Below are 16,382 nucleotides of genomic sequence, written 5' to 3'. Positions count from 1 at the left end.
ATGAAAAGTATAACTTTATGTTGCATGAAAGGAAAGCAATAAGATGCCATCTGAGAACCATTTCGTTTTTTATTTGAAATTGGTCAAGATCTTACTTGAGATTCAAATGCAATCTCTTATTACTGTTACCAAAGTTCAATATGAGGCAACTCCGGTGATCAAACTAATCAACATATTTAAATAATATAATAACTTAAACTCAAGCCCATGTGGCTATCATTTAAACACCTACTGTTTGTAACAACTTACATCCACTTACTTATTATGTCAGTCATACCAGCAGCCTGGATGAACAGCGTTTGCTTATATCTTTAGCGTTTAGGGTGAATCTGGTATTCGTACATCATCACTATACAAAGCTTTACTGTTAGATACATACATTAGATCACACAGCATTAAGTGCACCGATCCTTTCTATTCATTAAAGCACAATGTAGATCATTATTATTATTACTTCAGCTTGAGTGTCAACTTGAAACCAAAATAACAAACAATTTGATTCCACTACAAAATACATAAATATACAAAACAAAATGACATGTTGAAAACATAAAAAAATCTATTTGCATCTTAATTGCAGTTTTTTTAAATCTTCAGCATAGGTTGCATTGCTCAGTCCCAGAGGTAGCTGCCTGGTGAACATTCATCCAGATGAAAAAAGTGCTGCATTTATGTGCCTTGCCACTTGTGTGGGTACATATGGAAATCTACTTGTTGGTGTAAACCATGTAATACCTTTGCAATTCAAAGTTATGCCTTCTCTGCAGCGTGAATCCTTCTCATGTGGATCAATAATTCATCGCTACGTCTGAAATTGTTCCCACATGCTTTACAAGTAAACGGTTTCTCACCTGTGTGGACTTTCATATGCCTTCTTAATTTTGACATCTCAGCGAAGCTTTTCCCGCAGGTCAGGCAAACATATGGTTTCTCACCTGTGTGGACTCTCACATGTCTCTTAAAGTTACAGTTCAATTTGAATTTTTTTCCACATGTTTTGCAAGTATATTTCTTCTCACCGGTGTGGACTTGCATGTGTTGCTTCAAGGAACTACTTTCTCTGAAATCTCTTCCACATGTTTGGCAAGAATATGGCTTCTCATCCGTGTGGGTGGTCATGTGTCTTCGCAATAATGACATGTACTTAAAATCGTTCCCACAAATTTCACATTTGAAATTCTTCACTGTGCAAGTATTACGTTGCATGTCTGACAAGTTAGCGTTGTTTATTTTGTTCATTTTGGTTTTGTGATGCATTTTGTCTATTACTGGATCGGCAGTTCTTGTTAACCCTGCGTTATTAGAATTGTGAGAGATGAGCTGCAGATTACTTTGTGCTTCTGATACCACAACGCTTAAAACTGGCATGTTGCCTACAGACTCTTTTGCACACGTCTGACCGCTGTGCACACTTTCCTCATCAGTAAGAGTCACCATGAAGACATGAGTCTCCTGCTTTAGTTCAAGCTGCTCTTCCTCCTGACGGGTGCAAAGTTCCTCCTGTTCCTCTTTAATCTGTGGAGGCTCTGGGTCCTCTTGGTCCAGACTGGAGTTCCTTTCCTGACTACAGAGCTGCTGGTCAGTGAGAACCTCCTCCTCATTACAGACATGTTGCTGAGGGAGCTCTGGAGGGACAGAAAACAAACAAAGTGCTGTTAGTGTGGTGTTAGGGAAGCAAATTGCATTCAATGCTGGGCAATGGTGTTAAGGTCAATATCACAATATCAAGACAACAACAAACAAGACTGTTGAAATGCGTTATGCATAACATTTATAAATAGATTTTATAAAATACAAATAAAAAACATTAGGCCACCAACTTTTTAAACTATAACATATTCTAACAATGTGTATTTTAACTGCTTTGTGTATTTGTGATCTGTTGTTGGATATCTGAATGTGAATGAATAAACAGAAAATAGCTAACGAGAGGCTTTAACCATAATGAATCCCATTCAGATTGTTTTATAATTTGTAAGTGTCAGGGAATAATTCTGTATACATGTTTACCTTTTGCCCTCTGACGCAGATGCCCAACTGCATCTGCAGGCTGCTGCCGCTATCTCCCTTAAGGAGGAGCTGCCCAAGCATTTTGTTGTTGTTACCAGTTTATGACCGGGCAACTTCGGTCAGAGATAGTTATTATTGTGGGACACCTGGAACACATCCTTCTCGGGGTGTAGATGACCCGAGCCATAAGCGACAACAAATGTGATTCAGTGTCCTCAGCTGTTTAGTCTAACTATTAAGAATGTTGATTATTACACTCTGAACTAGTTAAAACCTGGAACTACAGGAGGGTTCTTCAGAATTGATGTGGCATCTCAACCGTGTGGTCAACTCGTGGCCCGTGACATGTCTTGTCAATTCTCCGGCCGAAGCTCCAAATAAACAGTCAGTGTTTGCCATCAAAGTATGGAAGTCAGCTTATGTCCTGCCACTACTAAAAGGAGGGGAGGCCACCTTATTAAACAATTATAGACCCATCTCTAAGTTGTCAGTTCTGGCCAAGGTTCTTGAACGCTTAGTGAGTGAACAGGTAAAGGTGTTTTTATGTAACAATGACATCCTGTCTAAACATCAGTCAGGCTTCAGAAAGCAACATAGCACCATCACTGCCACAATGAAAGTGGTAAATGATATTACGAGTATTTTAGATAATAAGCAGAGTTGTGCAGCTCTATTTGTTGACCTATCCAAAGCTTTTGATACTGTCGATCATCGCATTTTGAAGCAAAGGCTACTCAGTATCGGCATATCCAGCCATGCAGTGGGTTGGTTTGTGAACTACCTCTCCGAAAGGTCCCAATGTGTTCATTTTGATGGGCTGTCTTCTGAGTGGTTAAACATCACTAATGGTGTACCACAAGGTTCAGTTTTAGGTCCGCTATTATTCTCTATCTATATTAATAGTTTAGGTGAAAATGTCGAAGGAGCAACCTTACATTTGTATGCGGACGATACCGTTATGTATTGTGCAGGTCCCTCGATTAACGAGGCTGTTGTTAAATTACAGGCTGTTTTTAACATTATTCAGGCTCAGCTCTCTGAGCTTAAGCTTCTTTTAAATGTGGATAAAACCAAGGTAATGCTCTTTTCTAAAGCTAAAGCTAAAAATACACCAGACACTGCTTTGGATATTGTAACTACGCAAGAAATACAACTTGAAGTGGTTACCTGTTACAAATACTTGGGTATCTGGCTTGATGACCGTCTCACTTTTAAACTTCATGTCAATAACCTGCTTAAAAAGCTGAGGGTTAGGCTAGGTTTCTTTTACAGAAATAAGTCCTGTTTCTCGCTTGAGGCCAGGAAAAGGCTAGTCACTGTGACCTTTTTACCTGTGCTGGATTATGGTGATTTGTTATATATGAATGCACCTGCCAATTACCTGAGCAAGTTAGATGCTGCGTATCACAGTGCACTGAGATTTTTGACAAATTGTAAAGCACTTACGCATCACTGTACCCTGTATACCAAGGCGGTTATGCCATCACTAACTGTACGGAGGCTCAGACACTGGTACATTTTCATTTACAAAGCCATGTTGGATAAACTACCATCTTATATCTGCTCCCTGATCTCTCTGCGAATTGAAAGTACTTATTGCCTGAGATCGCATGCTGTGGTTTTATTAAATGTGCCAAGTGCTAGGACTGTCTTAGGGAAGAAAGCTTTTAGATGTGCAGCTCCACTAACATGGAACAGTCTGCAAAAAGAATGGAAAATTACCAAGCTAGTACCACTACATGTTTTTAAAGCTCGGTTGGATGCTACAAAATCAGATGCTGTTGGTACCTGTACATGTGGTTAAATATGTAATTTGTAATCCCTGTACATTTTGCTGTATGATGTCCTTTTGTTGTTCTGTTGTTTATGTCTTCTTGTGGAACCTACTGCTGCAGGTCTCCCTTGAAAAAGAGATCATTGATCTCAATGGGATTTTACCTGGATAAATAAAGGTTTTGAATTTGAATTGAATTGAAAGCTCCAGCTCTCCTCGTGTCTCTTTGAGTCCTGACTCTCCATTGCTGCAGAAGTTTCCCCCACAGTAAGAACTTGATAGGAAACTAGAAAATTACGAGAAATGTTGATTGTGTGACTGAAACTTGGGTGCGCATCCCGATGCTAACATTACCCCCGCTGAGTAAGTATTAATAGCATTAGTTGTATTGTTAAGGTACAACAAAGAATATCCACTAATTTTAGCTCACATTTAGCTGACTATTTTAAGATAAGATAAAGCTTTATTGTATCCCTTAGGAGAAATTTGTCTTGGGCATCGAGATAATACACATAAAACATTCAGGTCAATCAGTCATAGATTTTAAATGTTTATCTCTTACATTTTTGGATTCTAGTACCACATTCCTGCATCGTTCCTGAACATCTTTAGATTACCACTGGGTTTAGTTGACAACCGACAGGTGTGTTCAAAGATCAAAGCGTTTCCACGGCAACGCCCTGCCAGTGAACGAGAGACAGCCTGTCAGAGAATGTATTGACAATACTGTGTTGCATTATTGCTTCTAAGTAAAAAACTGTAACTCCAATCAGCTAAATCTCCAACCCAGAGTATTTAGGATACCAGATGAACACCTGATGGCTCTCGTGTTTGCTATATGTGTAAGTCCGTTTGATTAAATGAGCATATCGGTGCGGCCGGGACAAATATCCCTACATTATGATCACAAAAGTCTGAAGAGTGAAAATTGTGGCCAGCCGAGCAATAGTTGGAAAAAAATCTCAGAATATTTTCCAGCTCCTCTCCCCTCTAGTCGTGATGTCACCACTCTAAGTCTTAACGAGCTTTCCCATACACACCCATTATAAAATGTGAAACAGTGTGAAATGTCTACAAAACGTAAGCTGCGACTACATGAGAACCGTACTAGCTATCAAAAATATCCAAATAGTCTAATAAAGTCCATAGCCTCGAGAACCGTTTAAACTTGTAATTTTTGTCCTATGTTAAAGTCTGCGGAATCTGTATGGGGTCAAAGGAGTATTTTTGAGCTCTGTTCAAATGGATTTCCCATTCATTCCTATGGAGCACAAGATCGCAGTTTTCTGCGAATGTGCGTGAAAACGGCTAGGCGAATCTCTTTGTAAATGACGTAACAAAGTTGCCTTAATCAAAAAGAACAACACAATTGGTTTCATAGATGAATTCAATAAATAAATACTTTATTTCATGTAATATTATAATCGTTAAATATGGCATGATTTAATACAGTTTGTTTTATATGTTAAACCAATATGCGTAAGTGTTTGTTGTTTCTTGTGCCTAGGAACTAATGTTTGTTCATGTACTGGTACTGCCTGTTTTGTTGATACACTGGACAACTCAACGTGAGTTGACGTCTTTATTCAAAGCTCTGCTGAAGTCTGTGACAAAGTTACAATTTGACAAGGTTATACGGAAAGGGAACTTTAAAGATACATCTCCTTTCACGACAAGCGGCCAACGAGGTATTTGTTTTATGTTCTCATGTGTCATATTTTCATTCATATATGTGTAGCACAATATGCTAATATGTTTGGCTATGTATACGTGTTATTCATTGTTGTAGTCCTCATGGCGTAACGGAAGAGGGGAGGCTACATGATGAAAACTCCAAGAAATAAACACCCGTTTTATAGAACCGACCTGTGTCTGTGTCGTGAAGAGAGCTACACTCTTATAAAAGACATAGCAACCCGATCATGGTTATTCCGAAACGTTTTGATGTGTTTTTTGTGTGTTTCGTTTCAACGCTGCCGGACGAGTAGCATGACAACATTTGTGGCGTAAGAAGGAGAATAAGTTGAGATAAGTTCATTGAATACTATACTGTGTGTGGCTTTGCCAGTCACAAAGAATAAGAAAGTATGTTATTGTTTGTTACACACCTGTTCTGTGCAGCTTTATCTGAGGCTTGCCAACAGACTCTTTTGCACAAGTCTGACCGCTGTGCACACTTTCCTCATCAGTAAGAGTCACCATGAAGACATCAGTCTCCTGTTTTAGTTCAAGCTGCTCTTCCTCTTGACTGGTGCAAAGTTCTTCCTGTTCCTCTTTAATCTGTGGAGGCTCTGGGTCCTCTTGGTCCAGACTGGAGTTCCTTTCCTGACTACAGAGCTGCTGGTCAGTAAGAACCTCCTCCTCATTACAGACATGTTGCTGAGGGAGCTCTGGAGGACAGAAAACAAACAAAGTGCTGTTAGTGTGGTGTTAGGGAAGCAAATTGTATTCAATGCTGGGCAATGGTGTTAAGATCAATATCACAATATCAAGACAACAACAAACAAGACTACAGAAATGCATTATGCATAACAATTATAAATAGATTTGATAAAAAATAAAAAACATTACGCCACCAACTTTTAAAACTATAACATATTCTAACAATGTGTGCTTTTTGTATTTGTGATCTGTTGTTGGAGATCTAAAAAGAAATAGAAATAAAAAAGTATGTCATGGTTTGTTACACACCTGTTCTGTGCAGCTTTATCTGAGGCTTCAAGACGGTATCCAATAATCTGCGCTGACGACAAATCTCCTCCTCGTATGCTGATAAAGCTTGAGCAAAAACTCCAAATATTTCATCGGCAGCTGCAGCTAGTCGCTCGTTGATAACACTTCTCAGTTTCTCAACTACAGCCATTTCTACTGTGTGAAATATATGGATGTATGAAGAGACAAAATAAACCAAACCAACTTTTATTTTTCTCGTTGGCATGAACAAAACAACTTCCGGTGGAATGTTCTTCTTCGTTGGTTTAGGGAGTCGTTCTGCACGGATAAAGTTACATTACTACCACCTATTGGATTGACATTCAAAAATACATTGTCCAAATCTCCCACAATAACTAATAAGGGAAACAATAACATAAACAACATGTTCCCCAACACTTGTTCAGTGAGTTGCATGAATCACTTTTGTTTGACTTTTTGGTGAACCTTTTCTCACAAGTGTCAAATGTGTAGTTATTCCTACAATAAACAGTATTTAATTTTTCTTGTAAGACGCTTTTATCCAAAGCGACTTTCGTACTCAATACAATCCCCATAGGAACAATTTGGGGTGAAGTGTCTTGTCCAGGGAAACAAGGACATGCTGACTGCAGTAGGGTTTGAACCTGTGACTCCCTGATCCCAACACCAAGGCTCTACCCACTGTGCCACATGCCTTTTACTGCATTGTTTATTCAACATTCTGTTCTTGTATCTCATTCGATTTACATGTATGTAGACTCCTGCGTTTACTTAGCCAATTACAACATTCTCTGCATTATTTCGTTTATTGTATTTATTTATTGTTCTGACATGTATACAGTGCTTGAATTGGAATGAAAAAGGTGCCAGTACTCTAAAATCAGCAACTTTTTCAAGTCAATTTTATATATACAGCCCACAAACAAGAATTTGGCTACTATAATGCTGGTGGGTTTGTCTCTTTACTACTGTATATTTTAGAAAGGTTCACTGTACTTAACATTTTTTATGATAGGCAGCGGATATGGCTAAAGCTCAGTAAGGTCAATATTAACTGAAAATATAGCAATCAAAGTCTAGATCTTCTGCTGAAGACACATGAAGCAGAGACCTTTCAGGTGAGAGCCCCTCTGGTGGTGTTCAACATTAATGACAAGGAAACAAAGCTCTGGTCAGAAGCATTTTTTATAAAAAGCTTTAACAAAATTAAGTATTTCTGTACATTTTGAATGCAATCTAACTTTCCAACTCAGAAAACGAAAAACGAAAAAGTGCCAAAAGTCTTCTCACATGGCTGAGCTGCTTTGCAATATACTTCACCACTGAAGAATACAAATATGTATAAAGTAAACTATGATGCAATCTAACTTTCCAACTCAGAAAAATGATAAAGAGCATGAACAAAGAACATGTAAAAACAAATGCAAAATGTGCACAATCTAAAATGAGAAACTGTAACTGCAAGTAACAAAGTCTGAGCCATGGTAAAGAGTTACATTGAACACCAAGCTGATCAGATAACTCCCTGGTTGGTCTGAAGTCCTTCTATCTCCAGGATCTGTACAAATCGGCACATTATGCCAAAAGTCTTCTCACTGGGTGAGCTGCTTTGCAATATACTTCACATTGTTAGAAAAGGCTCCAGAAGGCCTTGGGGACATCAGTATCAGGGGCTGGAGCTGGACAGGCTCTTTCATCAGCACTTCTCCTTCCCTTTGCCAGCCAGGACCTCACATACTGTTCCGGATTGAACTGTCCTAGTGATGGTCCATTACATTTAATGAAAACCAGGCTGACAGAGAGAGCATTCCTTTTTGCAGTAAGGATATCGTTCATGCAGCTGAATGCCCGCTCACACTCACTAGTGGAGACAGCGATGGTTCGGACTGCTTTCAGTAGAGGCTCCATGGCAGCAGGTGTACGGGATGCCCTGGTTTCCTTGTATTCGCGAAAGCCCTGAACAGTCTCTCTTCTGTCCACTTTCAGCACTTCGCACAAACGTAGCACCTCTACGTCCCCATACTGTACGTCTAACTCCTCTTCAGGCCAACTTCCAGGATGGATAACTTTCATGTCCTGGATTAGCTGATTGTCCCGGGCCTCCCGGCCATGTAATGGGATTTCTCTTGTGCTGACATGAGAGGAGGTTGTGGAAGTCATTCTGTGTCTCAGATTCTCTACCATACTGCGGAAAAACTGACCTGCATGAATCTGTACAAGCCTGCCATTCTCACGCAGGGCAACACCCTTGAAGGACTTCTCAGCTAGAGCTGTATGAACTGTAGTCATGTGTGGGCCAGGCATGGTGACCATGGATTCAAAAACTCGTATTTCTCGAGTTAAGAGCCTATCTGCTGTAGGCAGTGTCATCTCTCTTTTTTGGAGTTGCCGAGAGAGGTCGCTGAGCTCTGTGAGCGCATCGTACATCAGTCCCAGATTGCTGACAAACGTTGCAGATGTGAGCACATCATCCAGGCCCTTGTACTTTGCTCTGTCTCTGGAATCCCTGCTCGTGTCGTTTGCAGCATTTGTGAAGTGATCATGAAGCACTCGGTAGTTTTCCCAGACTGCTCTGACGCTCCTTTCACTTGAAGCCACCCAGCGGATGGACAAAACACGCCCTATCACCAGGAGACGCTGTCCGACTGCTTGCGCACACTGCGCTAACTGCCTCTGATTTTTGGGGGAGGCATGGAACAAGGAATAGAGTTTGTCAAAAAAGATCTGGAAATGATTGAGCCCTGAGACCTCCTTGACCACATCCCCAACTGCCAGCTCTAGACGATGATTGGAATAGTGCCACACAAACAGGCTTGGGAATTTACTACACAACTGGGTAGCAACGCCTGTTCTCTTCCCTAGCATGACTGAAGCCCCATCACATGCAAAAGAAACGAAACACTGACCTAAAAAGTCCTCGTTAAAATCTCTTCCAAGACACTCCATTAACGCCTTTGTGATGTCATCAGCCGTTGTTCCATCCAACTCAATCAGCTCCCAAAAAAACGTTTCGAGCTCAGCATCAGCTAATGCTGAGCGTAGACACACAACAAGCACCGTTTTACCACTAATAGTGGTAGATTCATCGACCAAAACACAGAGTTTTCTTTGGTTTTCTGTAATGTCTTTTGCCATTTTTTTCTTCAGCTCATGAGCTATGTGGTCGATGATTTCGCCACAGGTTTTATTGGAGTGCAAAACCCTGCCCACGTTCAGCCCATTCAGTTTCTGTACATTCAAATCAATTGGCATGTCTGTGAATGGCCGGCTATGTTTGCCAATTTTATATGCCGTTCGAAAAACTCTGATAGTGGTGTCTAATTCAGATTTATGCATAGACTGCACTTGATGTTGAATAGTTTCACGTGAAGCAGATGTAAGGATGTCAGCAGCTTTTACATGGGCTTGTGATTCTTTATGTTCTTTGATTTTTTTTCTCAGGCTAGCTTGTTGTTTGCCCTTGTCAACACCGAAATGAGACACTGCACACTCACCCCATTCAGTTGACAGTTTCAGTCCTTGTCCAGTGTGTATTCCCAAAGATTTGACATCTCTGCATATCCGACATCCTAGCTTCTTATCTTTAAGAAGGAGCCATGCATTGGTCTTGCAAAAATATTGCACCTGGTCCGTTGTCCAGCAGTCAGGTGCATCGCTTTGCCCGGTGTTGGTGGTGGCAGTTGCGCCAGCAGCAGCTAACTTTAGAGGCTCTGGAGGAGGCGGCGGAGCTAGTGCTAATGCTAATGCACTAGAACTTGGAGCAGGAGGATCAACCAAAGAAAGCTCCCCATCAGACACAATTTCCAACACAGGCACAGCGTTCTCTGTATTTGAAGTTTCTTCCTGCGACAACCGCTGTCTTTTTGCACTTTTATTAATCCACGCTAACATTTTAGAAATGCTAATTTGTGACGTGACTTGCTTTCCTTCTCTCGGGGGCATGCCTGCTCTGTTCTATCACTCTACATAGCCACCCACTGGGTGGGAGTTGCACTGCATAAACACAACACACGTGCATCTAGGTATGTAAATTGTAAAGCATTAAAACATGGTTTTACTAACAGTTTTCAGTATGTTGTTACTTCGGCATTATTATTATTATTATTTTGAAACGTGTATTACTATTAAATCACGGTCAAATAGGTTAATTTTGACATAGTCGTTTCCACCACAGTATTTACATGGAGAAGATAAGCCCCGCCCCCTCTCCAGCACGTTCTGTTTGAATGACAGGAGTAAACAGCTGACAGCCGCTGTGAAACTCCAGCGGTTAGAGCGATGAGAATGTCCGTTCGGCACCTCATGACTCATCTACTGAGTACCGGGCGGCTGTATATATATATATGGATGTATAATAAGAACGGCGGGAGAGTGTTGAGTACTGGCACGGTGCATGAGTACCGGAGTACCGCCAGCATGCCGGTACTGAGCAAGAAGTGCCGGTACTCCATGGGTCAGAACCAGAAGTGCCGGTACTGCGTACCGGTGAGTACCGGCCCAATTCCAGCACTGCATGTATATATAGATTACTTGATCGGCATTACTTGCACATTGGTCTTGCAACACAACCTTATTCTACTTTTTACTACTGTTTCCTCTTGCACTATTTGTATTTTTTGTATCTGTTTTATTGTGTTATGTCCAGTGCTTGAATTGGAATGAAAAAGGTGCCAGTACTCTAAAATCAGCAACTTTTTCAAGTCAATTTTATATATACAGCCCACAAACAAGAATTTGGCTACTATAATGCTGGTGGGTTTGTCTCTTTACTACTGTATATTTTAGAAAGGTTCACTGTACTTAACATTTTTTATGATAGGCAGCGGATATGGCTAAAGCTCAGTAAGGTCAATATTAACTGAAAATATAGCAATCAAAGTCTAGATCTTCTGCTGAAGACACATGAAGCAGAGACCTTTCAGGTGAGAGCCCCTCTGGTGGTGTTCAACATTAATGACATGGAAACAAAGCTCTGGTCAGAAGCATTTTTTATAAAAAGCTTTAACAAAATTAAGTATTTCTGTACATTTTGAATGCAATCTAACTTTCCAACTCAGAAAACGAAAAACGAAAAAGTGCCAAAAGTCTTCTCACATGGCTGAGCTGCTTTGCAATATACTTCACCACTGAAGAATACAAATATGTATCAAGTAAACTATGATGCAATCTAACTTTCCAACTCAGAAAAATGATAAAGAGCATGAACAAAGAACATGTAAAAACAAATGCAAAATGTGCACAATCTAAAATGAGAAACTGTAACTGCAAGTAACAAAGTCTGAGCCATGGTAAAGAGTTACATTGAACACCAAGCTGATCAGATAACTCCCTGGTTGGTCTGAAGTCCTTCTATCTCCAGGATCTGTACAAATCGGCACATTATGCCAAAAGTCTTCTCACTGGGTGAGCTGCTTTGCAATATACTTCACATTGTTAGAAAAGGCTCCAGAAGGCCTTGGGGACATCAGTATCAGGGGCTGGAGCTGGACAGGCTCTTTCATCAGCACTTCTCCTTCCCTTTGCCAGCCAGGACCTCACATACTGTTCCGGATTGAACTGTCCTAGTGATGGTCCATTACATTTAATGAAAACCAGGCTGGACAGTCGGCTGACAGAGAGAGCATTCCTTTTTGCAGTAAGGATATCGTTCATGCAGCTGAATGCCCGCTCACACTCACTAGTGGAGACAGCGATGGTTCGGACTGCTATAGAGGCTCCATGGCAGCAGGTGTACGGGATGCCCTGGTTTCCTTGTATTCGCGAAAGCCCTGAACAGTCTCTCTTCTGTCCACTTTCAGCACTTCGCACAAACGTAGCACCTCTACGTCCCCATACTGTACGTCTAACTCCTCTTCAGGCCAACTTCCAGGATGGATAACTTTCATGTCCTGGATTAGCTGATTGTCCCGGGCCTCCCGGCCATGTAATGGGATTTCTCTTGTGCTGACATGAGAGGAGGTTGTGGAAGTCATTCTGTGTCTCAGATTCTCTACCATACTGCGGAAAAACTGACCTGCATGAATCTGTACAAGCCTGCCATTCTCACGCAGGGCAACACCCTTGAAGGACTTCTCAGCTAGAGCTGTATGAACTGTAGTCATGTGTGGGCCAGGCATGGTGACCATGGATTCAAAAACTCGTATTTCTCGAGTTAAGAGCCTATCTGCTGTAGGCAGTGTCATCTCTCTTTTTTGGAGTTGCCGAGAGAGGTCGCTGAGCTCTGTGAGCGCATCGTACATCAGTCCCAGATTGCTGACAAACGTTGCAGATGTGAGCACATCATCCAGGCCCTTGTACTTTGCTCTGTCTCTGGAATCCCTGCTCGTGTCGTTTGCAGCATTTGTGAAGTGATCATGAAGCACTCGGTAGTTTTCCCAGACTGCTCTGACGCTCCTTTCACTTGAAGCCACCCAGCGGATGGACAAAACACGCCCTATCACCAGGAGACGCTGTCCGACTGCTTGCGCACACTGCGCTAACTGCCTCTGATTTTTGGGGGAGGCATGGAACAAGGAATAGAGTTTGTCAAAAAAGATCTGGAAATGATTGAGCCCTGAGACCTCCTTGACCACATCCCCAACTGCCAGCTCTAGACGATGATTGGAGCAGTGCCACACAAACAGGCTTGGGAATTTACTACACAACTGGGTAGCAACGCCTGTTCTCTTCCCTAGCATGACTGAAGCCCCATCACATGCAAAAGAAACTAAACACTGACCTAAAAAGTCCTCGTTAAAATCTCTTCCAAGACACTCCATTAACGCCTTTGTGATGTCATCAGCCGTTGTTCCATCCAACTCGATCAGCTCCCAAAAAAACGTTTCGGGCTCAGCATCAGCTAATGCTGAGCGTAGACACACAACAAGCACCGTTTTACCACTAATAGTGGTAGATTCATCGACCAAAACACAGAGTTTTCTTTGGTTTTCTGTAATGTCTTTTGCCATTTTTTTCTTCAGCTCATGAGCTATGTGGTCGATGATTTCGCCACAGGTTTTATTGGAGTGCAAAACCCTGCCCACGTTCAGCCCATTCAGTTTCTGTACATTCAAATCAATTGGCATGTCTGTGAATGGCCGGCTATGTTTGCCAATTTTATATGCAGTTCGAAAAACTCTGATAGTGGTGTCTAATTCAGATTTATGCATAGACTGCACTTGATGTTGAATAGTTTCACGTGAAGCAGATGTAAGGATGTCAGCAGCTTTTACATGGGCTTGTGATTCTTTATGTTCTTTGATTTTTTTTTCTCAGGCTAGCTTGTTGTTTGCCCTTGTCAACACCGAAATGAGACACTGCACACTCACCCCATTCAGTTGACAGTTTCAGTCCTTGTCCAGTGTGTATTCCCAAAGATTTGACATCTCTGCATATCCAACATCCTAGCTTCTTATCTTTAAGAAGGAGCCATGCATTGGTCTTGCAAAAATATTGCACCTGGTCCGTTGTCCAGCAGTCAGGTGCATCGCTTTGCCCGGTGTTGGTGGTGGCAGTTGCCTAACGTTAGAGGCTCTGGAGGAGGCGGCGGAGCTAGTGCTAATGCTAATGCACTAGAACTTGGAGCAGGAGGATCAACCAAAGAAAGCTCCCCATCAGACACCATTTCCAACACAGGCACAGCATTCTCTGTATTTGAAGTTTCTTCCGGCGACAACCGCTGTCTTTTTGCACTTTTATTAATCCACGCTAACATTTTAGAAATGCTCATTTGTGACGTGACTTGCTTTCCTTCTCTCGGGGGCGTGCCTGCTCTGTTCTATCACTCTACATAGCCACCCACTGGGTGGGAGTTGCACTGCATAAACACAACACGCGTGCATCTAGGTATGTAAATTGTAAAGCATTAAAACATGGTTTTACTAACAGTTTTCAGTATGTTGTTACTTCGGCATTATTATTATTATTATTATTTTGAAACGTGTATTACTATTAAATCACGGTCAAATAGGTTAATTTTGACACAGTCGTTTCCACCACAGTATTTACATAGAGAAGATAAGCCCCGCCCCCTCTCCAGCACGTTCTGTTTGAATGACAGGAGTAAACAGCTGACAGCCGCTGTGAAACTCCAGCGGTTAGAGCGATGAGAATGTCCGTTCGGCACCTCATGACGCATCTACTGAGTACCGGGCGGCTGTATATATATATATGGATGTATAATAAGAACGGCGGGAGAGTGTTGAGTACTGGCACGGTGCATGAGTACCGGAGTACCGCCAGCATGCCGGTACTGAGCAAGAAGTGCCGGTACTCCATGGGTCAGAACCAGAAGTGCCGGTACTGCGTACCGGTGAGTACCGGCCCAATTCCAGCACTGGTTATGTCCTAACTATGTTACAATGTTGGGGGAGCTTGGGACTTCAGACTTTCAATGCCATTTTCTGCACTAGCTACTGCGCATATGAAAATAAAGCCTTTCAATTTTGAATCTTTGAATTTGAAATGCTTTTCCCCGGCAGAGGTGTAAAGTATATTTACTACTCAAGTACTGTAACATTTTTAGATACTTGTTCTTTAGTTGAGTATTTCCATTATTTGCTAGTTTGTACTTCTCCACTACAATTCAGAGACTAATCGTATACTTTTACTCCACTGCATTTATTGTATACCTTTAGTTATTTTACAGACTTGGAATAATTATGTGAAATATAATCAACACTTAAATAAGACTTTAGTTACACCTGGAGTACATTCACAATCTACCCTGCAGAACACAAAGTGATTAAAACTAGCTGCACCTTTAGCAGCTTTGACTAACACTTTAATGCATCAATATTGAAATATATAATATATATTATTCTGTAAGGGGAAATCTGAACAATAAGTGCTTTTACTTTTGTACTTTTACTTGAGTAACATTTGAATGCAGGACTTTAACTTGTAACAGAATAATCCTACACTCTTTTACTTCTACTTTTACTGAAGTACACGATGAGTACTCCTCCCACCTCTGTAAACCGGTGTGGGACCTTGTGTATATTTTTTTACTTTAAGATATCATGAAACTCCCCATTTTAAACATTTGTTTTCTGGTTCCTGATCAGTACTGGTCTTCTTGTGAATTGCTCTTGCATGGCTTTCGACTCTGTGAGAGTTGTGAGAAAGGTAGTGGACATTTTGATTGGGATGAATCTGGGCCCTTTCTGTCAGATTCAGATGTTAATATTATAACTGAGATGTTGGTTAGTGGCAGTGAATCTGTGCAAATTTAACATGTGATTTTTACTGAGGCCATTGTAACCTTGCTGTGCTATTTCAACATTCATTATAATAAAGGAGATGAGCCGGCTCTATTAAATAGCTATCATTAACATGATTCATATTTGTTAAGCCATTGCAAATACAATGTTTTAAATTATGTGTGAACACTTTTTTATGGAAAACCTTAATCTGAAACATAGATAGACGTTTTTTGTTTAATTGATAGCCGTCAAATGAATGTACTGGCTTGGAAAGTATTCTCCTGTAAAATGAAAAGTAGAACTTTATGTTGCATGAAAGGAAAGCAATAAGATGCCATCTGAGAACCATTTCGTTTTTTATTTGAAATTGTTCAAGATCTTACTTGTGATTCAAATGCAATCTCTTATTACTGTTACCAAAGTTCAATATGAGGCAACTCCGGTGATCAAACTAATCAACATATTTAAATAATATAATAACTTAAGCTCAAGCCCATGTGGGTATCATTTAAAAATCTACTGTTTGTTACAATTTATATCCATTTACTTATTATGTCAGTCATACCAGCAGCCTGGATGAACAGCGTTTGCTTATATCTTTAGCGTTTAGGGTGAATCTGGTATTCTCACATCATCACCATACAAAGCTTTACTGTTAGATACATACATTAGATCAGTGGTTCCCAAACGGTGTGCCGCGGCACACTGGTGTGCCGTGAGGC

The 16,382-nt window shown here is 41.0% G+C and overlaps 1 protein-coding gene across 1 annotated transcript; it reads right to left on the bottom strand.

Annotated features, from left to right (window-relative positions):
* Positions 1 to 35: 35 nt before the first annotated feature.
* On the bottom strand, positions 36 to 6,720 carry LOC117560068 (zinc finger protein 568-like). Its single transcript, XM_034236829.1, has 3 exons — positions 6,476 to 6,720; positions 5,893 to 6,174; positions 36 to 1,625 (listed from the first exon to the last, which is right to left on the bottom strand). The coding sequence occupies exons 1-3, from the start codon at positions 6,645 to 6,647 to the stop codon at positions 751 to 753; spliced, it is 1,329 nt and encodes a 442-aa protein (XP_034092720.1). The 5' UTR covers positions 6,648 to 6,720; the 3' UTR covers positions 36 to 750.
* Positions 6,721 to 16,382: the final 9,662 nt, after the last annotated feature.

The sequence above is a fragment of the Gymnodraco acuticeps genome, unplaced genomic scaffold (assembly GCF_902827175.1).
Source record: "Gymnodraco acuticeps unplaced genomic scaffold, fGymAcu1.1, whole genome shotgun sequence".
In the NCBI taxonomy this organism is placed as follows: domain Eukaryota; kingdom Metazoa; phylum Chordata; class Actinopteri; order Perciformes; family Bathydraconidae; genus Gymnodraco; species Gymnodraco acuticeps.
The sequence above is the reverse complement of the archived record's forward strand: the minus strand, read 5'-3'. Positions and strand labels throughout refer to the sequence as shown.

Bases quoted from the DNA above. Each gene is read 5' to 3' on its own strand.
- LOC117560068 (XM_034236829.1), bottom strand. From the start codon at position 6,647: ATGGCTGTAGTTGAGAAACTGAGAAGTGTTATCAACGAGCGACTAGCT. The intron at 6,175-6,475 runs GTGTGTAACAAA...TCTGTCCTCCAG, and splicing joins GATAAAGCTGCACAGAACAG to AGCTCCCTCAGCAACATGTC. The intron at 1,626-5,892 runs GTGTGTAACAAA...CTGTCCCTCCAG, and splicing joins GATAAAGCTGCACAGAACAG to AGCTCCCTCAGCAACATGTC.